We start from the raw sequence: 7459 nt of genomic DNA, 5'->3' as shown, positions 1-7459 counted from the left end.
CGTTTACTGAGGCTGGTGACGTGGCGTTGGGGCGTCGTTTCCGTGTCGTGGCCGTGGTGTTGTGTTGGGGTCGTGGTGAAACGACGACGGACGTCGTCGTTGTGTGCGTCGTGGTGGCCGTTGGTGACGTGGCGGTGTCGCGAGGTGGGTTGGCGTCGTGGATGATGGTGGTGGTTGAGAGAGTGGGAGTTGTTTGTTGATGACGCCCAAATCAAGCGTCGGCAAACGCCGACACTCGATTTGGGCGTCAGGAATTCCGTTCCGTCTCATTCCGGGATCATTCCTTCCGGGTGATTCCTGGAACCATTCTGGCGGAATTTGAATGGAATTCAAATTCCGCCGGAATGGTTTGATCAATTTGGCAGGGCCCTCTGCCAAATTTGATTCCTCCGGAATTCCAGGAATTGCCTGGATTCCGGCAGGAATCAGTGGAGGACAATAAAGACCTCAAAAACCCAACCCATTTGAGGTGTCGTTTAAAAGTATGTCCACTCAGTAAGCATCCGAGTTGCGATCTCATCTGCTCCCTCAGAGGTTACCCTGGATTCGGTGAAGCACCAACTTGCCCTCACAGAGGCTGCGGAGCTGGCATCGGGAGTGGCCTACATACTCCATGAGGACATCTCAGCGAGCATGATGCTCACAATGGGCATGGATTTTGAGATTCAAAAGTGCGTTCATCTTAATCCTTTCACTACATGGTATTATTTGTACTTACTTCCCTTCTCATTAGACGTCGCCTGAAGCTAGACATAGATGCGTTGGGCCTTCATGCTACAGATGACCAGAAAAGGAAGATACAGATTCGCGCCACTACTCTTCAGCGCAAAATCTTTTCTTGGATGGACGTTCAGCAGCTGTACATGCCTAGCGCTCGCATTGCCCAATTGGAGGCCCAGGAGCGCAGTGATCATGATGTAGAGGAGAAGGTTGAGGATATCGAGCTCTGGCTACCATCTGTGCTGCCGAAGAAACACTCATGCGACATTCGACTATGACAGATGGAATGGAGACTGCGACAGGCTCAAGCAAATGACGCCCTCAATGAACTCCGGAATTCCTTACGACTACGGTCACACCTCTACATCGATAAGGACCGATTTCAGCGTGGACAGTGTGCAAACACGCGTTCCAGGACTGTCATTCACTGTGTTCAAGCAAGAGTCGATTTCGCCGCAGTCACATACCAGAACGCGCATGTATTACTCCACAGATTATCAAAGCTTCCTGGCGTCGACGACGTGGGGTGGGAGCCGAATTTTCCTGTATTGAAGCCATCGGATATCCGAGCTCTCTCCGATCCAGATGACACCGTTCCAATGCGCAAGAAGTCTGGTGATGCAGCGAGTGCGCCTGCAACCGTAGCTTCCAAGGGACATCGAACGCTCTCGTGGATTTGGAGGCAGCTTGGTGAAAGGGTGCTTGAGTCTGAAGGCGAGCATCTGGTCGAGGGTGTGTGCGTACACACTCAAACTTGGATTCCCCATTCTTACTGCCATGGCTAGATCTCCGGATTGAATTTTGCAAATGCAAAGCATGGGCGGCTTGGTGGACTGAGGAGGTCCAGCTACTCATTGAAGAGATGCGACGGGTGCTCGACTTCTTTGCCAGCCGTGCTCATGATTGGGATGAGAACGTGGTTGAGAAGAGGTGGTCGGCGACAAGGGGTACACATGGCACTGATAAAGCATTGATAGAGGGGCGCATAGCGTATGCGAAAGAGCAAGCCGCACAGTTCCATGCTATGCGAGCGTATTGCAAACACATTTGGCGGTTCGTCCTGGCCTACATACAGTGGGAGGATAAGAGTGTCATTCCCCCAGAAGTAGCAGAGGCTGACAAGGACGATGACGATGTATAGAATTTTTTTACAATTTATTCAGATTTTTTTTTGATTTTTTGAGTCTTACCCTCTCGACGTTGTCTGGGACAGCGACAAAAATATGTAGATAATGTTCTTAATAATGTGCGGAAAATCTATGATTACATAAGTAGTGACATGCGTCCCTCTATGATTACATAAGTAGTGACATGCGTCCCTCAGGACCATAAATAGGAGTTGCCACGTTAAATTTAGATCGTGTCTGAAAAGGGAAATAGTCGGGTGCACGCCAAGGTGAACTGTGGCACCTCACGGCCTCACGTCTACGGAGGCTCGGTGTGCAGAGGCTAAATGAGGCAAAGGGACAACTACAGTAAAGTTGTGCAAGTGTTGTGCAAGCACCATCTAGGGATTAGAGTCAATTGTGCACAACACAAGTGACTCTAATCATAGTGTTGCTTGCACAACACTGCCAACTACAGGTGAGGGGAGCCTGCTGGCAAGGCGCACACAGTGCCGAGGGAGGTGTCGGAGAAGTTGCATGATATTTTAGTGAAGAGCAAGGGTGCAGAGGCTTGGGATACTGCGGTTGATGTGATTTGGACTTTGGATGGGGCTAAACGACGAGGACACAACCTGGCACGGAAACTTCAAGTCATACGATGTGGAGAGTTGTCAATAAAACGACGACGACGGGTAAAAGGTCAGTAAGCTGTATTTTCGATATGAAGTGCAAGAAAGTGACGGTACACTCAGAAAACTCGACTTTTTAAGCAACAATCACCACATTTCAACAACATCGCATCGGACAGACGACCGGAGGGTGCTCAAGACAGTTCTGCGAGGGATGTCGTGAATTTAAAAGGATGATGACTGATTGGTGAAGGACGGACGATAGGTCGATGGACATTGGGTAAGACGACTTCTGCGAACGTTTATGGGAGAGGGACGACTTACGTTTCATGAGTAGGACATCCGAAACATCACTACTCCGAGGTTTGCGGCGATTCTTCATTCCGTCGTCTACGAGCTCCATCAACTGCAAAACCACCTCCTTCTCAATCTATTTCGTCATCGTCAAAAGTGAGGGTGGATGATATGGCACCCACGGGAAAGTCAGCCACCGTGGAGGGTTATAAAGCCGAAAGAAGTGGATCAGTTGCAGGCCAATCGACTCCATCATCATCCCCACCATTGATGCTCCCTTCGACTTCCCCGCCCTCACGTACACATTCCCGACAACCATCTGGAGGGACTGGGCCATCGCGAGCTCTTCTTCCCGCCGTGCACATGCACCTTCCGTCTCAGCTCCACCGCCAGACCCATCCTCGTTCTCACCAACACAACCAGGACCAGATACCCATGGCATGACGCCCTCCATCATCTCCCACTCACCTTCAGCGACAACAACAAAATCACGACCTATAGAAAAAAAAGTGTCAGCCTCTGCACAGGACCTTTGTCTCGGCTTGACGATGACACCTACACCACTAGTAACGCCCACAATGCGGCCAGCTACGCGTTCTAGGGCACAAAATATCTTGCCAGAGCACAAACCTTCGCATCACCGTGATTTTTTCACTGCGAGTAGATGGTGTTCGAAATGTTGTGAGGTTGTGAAGAGTCCTTGATCTTCTGTATGTTCCCTCTTTCGTTCTTCCCTTCTTCACGCTGATTTACCTTTCACACAGTCAACTGAACCCTTCGCCCCTCGCCTCCTCCTGTGCATCCTGCTACACAAATCACTGCAGGGGCTGCTTCAAACCCACCTGGTGTCCACCTAACTGCTCTGGCGGCTCATCATGCCCAATCCGAACCTGCTGCTCTGCCATTTGCGCCATTGCCTTATTCGAAGTGCTGTGCAGCTTCGATAAGGAATACGCAGGGTTCGTTGCGAACTTGCCAATGCGGGAGTTTATAAGTGTGGTGATTGGGCGTACGGATAAGAGGACGAGGGCGTTTGAGGGGGTGTTGGTGGGTACGTTGAGGAACATATCAAGTTGGCTCGTCCAGGCTGCTTCCCTCTCCTCGTCCTCTGGATCGGGGATACATCCCTCCATACCACGACTATTCACGGTCTCCCACCTCCCCGGAGTGATGTACGCTTTCCTATCCCACACACTTGGCGCAGAGCGCGATTGGGTGGTACATAGCGAGGTATACGTCGCGCTGATGGACATGGTCAAGCACCTCTCTTCAAGTTCGGTTGCTGGAGTGGTGAAGGAGCCTGTGAGGAGGGTTGAGGAGAGCTGTGGTGTGCAAGCGTGGATGTGGGATTGGGGGGAAGTTGTTTGGGTTCGTGAGGGGGAAGCAGATGGGCAAGAAGGAAGGAGTCTGGGAGATGCGGTGAAGAGGTTGGAGAGGCATTGGCAGGGATTGGAGAGGTATGGGAATAGGTTCAAGTTTGCGGCTATGGCGGAGAAGATTGAGATGCTGTGTGAGGGGATTTCGTATTTGTTGTTTCAGCAGCTTGTTGGGGGGTGAATGAGGGCGTTGGGTGTGGTTGGGTGGAGGAGGTTATCATTATTGCATACGGTCCCAGGTGGTCTCTGCTCGCAAGCCTTTTCTCTTTTCTTATTTTTTTTCAGAATTTGGTTGCATATACATAGACGTCCAAGGACATTCATTTACTTACACTACGTGTATACTTTCTTGTTCAATTTTTTACATATGTAATGTCGATGGAATATATTTGGTACATACAGACTCGGAGGTAAGCATTAGTGAAGGCCCATTCAGATTTTCAAGAGCCAGCGCTAGCCAGCGTTCTGGGCCGTGGTGTAATGAGCACTTCGATCGTTCCTACTGTGTATTTTGTCGACATGTCACCTGCTTACAATTGCTTCGAGCTAGCCTCGAGGCTCGGTGCTTGTCCTTACATATAATCTGGAGCAACATCCAGTGAACGCTAGGCTTCTTACCTCCATCCATTCCCTCACAGTTACCCACTTCCCTTTTCTCCATGCCAGACGATCATATACCTTCCGTTAAAGGCAAGAAATGTAAGTACTACCTCGTCCACATCTGACTCTGATCTTTGTTGAACAAGTTAACAACGCTGACTCTCTTTGATAAGCGACCGCCAGTGTGGGTGTTGTCACTACCTTGGACACAGAAATCAAACTATGTCAGCATAAGATCGGTGGTAGGAACCTCATTGTTTGCATCGACGGTACCGCAAATCAGTTTGGAGAGAAGGTGAGTATGTGTTTGCGAGGCTCACCACTTGCTGACATTCTTGCAAGAACACAAATGTCATCGAATTGTATAATCACATATTGAAGGAGGCCGAAGACAACCAGAAAACTTGGTACAACAGTGGTATCGGGACGTACGCCTGGCCATCTTGGAGATCGTTCAAATTCTACTGACAGGTCATTTCTCATAAGGTCGATTTGGCGATTGCATGCAAATTGCATGGTGCGCTGAGTGGTCACTTATACATACCTGGCTTTTATGCTCACCTCTTTCCTCGTTCAGGAATTTTGAACGAACAGTATTGGGTGCATATCGCTGGTTGTCAGACAATTATGAGCGTGGGGATTGTATATTTCTTTTCGGTGGGTTGGAACAATATGTGACTTGTATGTCCTTTGATGCTAAGGGATCTAACTAGGTTTTTCTCGTGGTGCATTCCAAGTCCGCGTACTCTCGGCGATGATCGACAAGGTGTGCTACGTTCTGAGAACAGTGGCAGCCCCAATTGACGTCTTCGGAAAAATCTAGGTGAGGCTGATCCATAAGGGAAATGAGATGCAGATTCCATTGTGCGCTTAAATTATCCCATATCTTATTATTCGTTAACCAATTACCTCCAGTGCATATGAACTATATGTAGACCCGAAAAGTGATGAGGTATCAAGTTCAGTAACTCGAGTTGGATCACCGCAGGCGAAGCAAGAGACCTCCAGCGCCGAGTGTTTCAAGCGGGCCTTCTCATACAAAGATGTACGAGTGCATTTCGTTGGTTCCTGGTATGTAATACGTGCTGCCATTATGGAACCCTGTACGCTCATGATCAGAGTTTTAGGGATTCTGTCTCGTCCATTGGGATTGCACGCAGAAAGAAGATGCTCCCTCGGACAGTCGACGGGATGAAACACGTCTGCTTCTTCCGCCATGCACTGGCGCTCGACGAGCGATGGGTCAAGTTCTTGCTGGAGTACGCTTATGGAGGTTCAGCCACTTGTGCAAACCCAAATGACGAGAATCCTTCAAGTGCTAACCCTGGATCTTTGGAAAAGGGCAATAAACCATCCACGATAAATGAGGGGGAAACTACCCAAGATATATCTCCACGCGATGACGTTGACTGCTCGCAGGGCACTTCAGTCACCCAGTGCCAACTGACTATTAGTCATGCAAACTCCATGTAAGTTACATGACTAAATGTCATAGACCATATCTATATTCTAGATATATATGGGTCCTAGAAAGCCCTGAAATCTAAAATATATTCTTGAGACATGGACCCTGAAATGTCACACAAAAATTATAATGTCTGTGTCACACCACCAAAATATATTTTGCAAGTGAAATGCAGTAAGGATATATTTTTGGTGAGTGGACCCTGAAATGTCACTGTCACACCTTAGAAATATATTTTTGCCCTGGTTTGGCCTTAGGATATATTTTGTGAAGCAGGATATATTTTTCTGGTCTGTAGGGGTGTCAGGGGTCCTAGTTTCAGCAAAAAACTTGTGATTTTTTTGATGTCTGGGGTATATATTCTGGAAGATTGTGCAATGATTTCCACTATGTCTGGCTTGTGCTTCCAGTATGTAGGTAGCAATAAGGGCATCAATAGCATCTGTGATCTACCTGAGTTGCTTGAGTATCATCCACTTCCAATCACACTATGAATGCAGTCCGGTTACAGATTCATTCATTCTCCTCTAACAATTTTGGGCCTCAGTGACATGTGTGATTCACCTTGAAGCTATTCAGTCCAAGATTCCTGAGTTGCTTAAGTATTATCCACTTTGACACTATGGATACAGTTCACACTATGGAATTTTTTAGCTGCTTAGAAATCCCCTCCATTTCTGCCTTTACTTCAGCTCCAAGATCTCCAGTTGCACCTTATCTGCATACCCCACCCACATCTGTATTACCATCCTTCACAGACAAGAGTTCACCAAGTTCTTTGTTGTTTCTCCCCTTCTCTTCCTTTCTTCCTCTCCTCCTCTTCTTCTCTCCTGTTATGGTATTACTTCTTATACCCACCATTATACCTTTCTTTCCCTCTCATTCCCTCTCATCTCGCCTACCTAAGTCTCTATGACATTTCTCAAGTACTTACAAGTTATTTTCACATTTACAATTAAGTTCTAAAGATGTGTATACCCAAATCCAAGCATTATGACTTGTATTACACAATGCAACTATTTGTCAATATTTGACAAACTTAGAATAACCAAACAAAGGTTCATCAAATACAATTTGTACCTAAACAAAGAACAAAGAACTTCCGAAACCATAACGGTGAAAGTGCTTGAAGGTTACAGAAGATTCTAAGGTATTCTTTTAGGATCTAGAACTCATGTAAAGTATATAAGCTGTTGTAAAGTAGGGCATGAAGACATCATTACCTTTACCCCAAATTTGTGTGAACTTCAGATCTTGAGAAAGACTAAA

The 7459-nt window shown here is 47.4% G+C and overlaps 3 protein-coding genes across 3 annotated transcripts; all 3 read left to right on the top strand.

Moving 5' to 3' along the window:
• Positions 1–633: 633 nt before the first annotated feature.
• Positions 634–998, top strand: LACBIDRAFT_297433 (uncharacterized protein; the record flags this gene model as incomplete). Its single annotated transcript, XM_001890628.1, has 2 exons — positions 634–671; positions 734–998. The coding sequence occupies 2 exons, from the start codon at positions 634–636 to the stop codon at positions 996–998; spliced, it is 303 nt and encodes a 100-aa protein (XP_001890663.1).
• A 1922-nt stretch (positions 999–2920) lies between these two features.
• LACBIDRAFT_297432 (uncharacterized protein) lies at positions 2921–3387 on the top strand (the record flags this gene model as incomplete). The annotated part of the gene is made up of 1 exon (XM_001890627.1): positions 2921–3387. The coding sequence occupies one exon, from the start codon at positions 2921–2923 to the stop codon at positions 3191–3193; it is 273 nt and encodes a 90-aa protein (XP_001890662.1). The 3' UTR covers positions 3194–3387.
• A 250-nt stretch (positions 3388–3637) lies between these two features.
• LACBIDRAFT_297430 (uncharacterized protein) lies at positions 3638–4508 on the top strand. Its single transcript, XM_001890626.1, has one exon. The coding sequence runs from the start codon at positions 3728–3730 to the stop codon at positions 4304–4306; it is 579 nt and encodes a 192-aa protein (XP_001890661.1). The 5' UTR covers positions 3638–3727; the 3' UTR covers positions 4307–4508.
• The last annotated feature ends 2951 nt before the right edge of the window (positions 4509–7459 follow it).

This window comes from Laccaria bicolor, genomic scaffold (genome assembly GCF_000143565.1).
Source record: "Laccaria bicolor S238N-H82 LACBIscaffold_124 genomic scaffold, whole genome shotgun sequence".
In the NCBI taxonomy this organism is placed as follows: domain Eukaryota; kingdom Fungi; phylum Basidiomycota; class Agaricomycetes; order Agaricales; family Hydnangiaceae; genus Laccaria; species Laccaria bicolor.
Note: the sequence above shows the minus strand (reverse complement) of the source record. Positions and strands in the feature narration are given on the sequence as shown.

What these genes read in the sequence shown, in the direction of transcription:
- LACBIDRAFT_297430 (XM_001890626.1), top strand. Translation starts at nt 3,728, where the DNA reads ATGCGGGAGTTTATAAGTGTGGTGATTGGGCGTACGGATAAGAGGACG.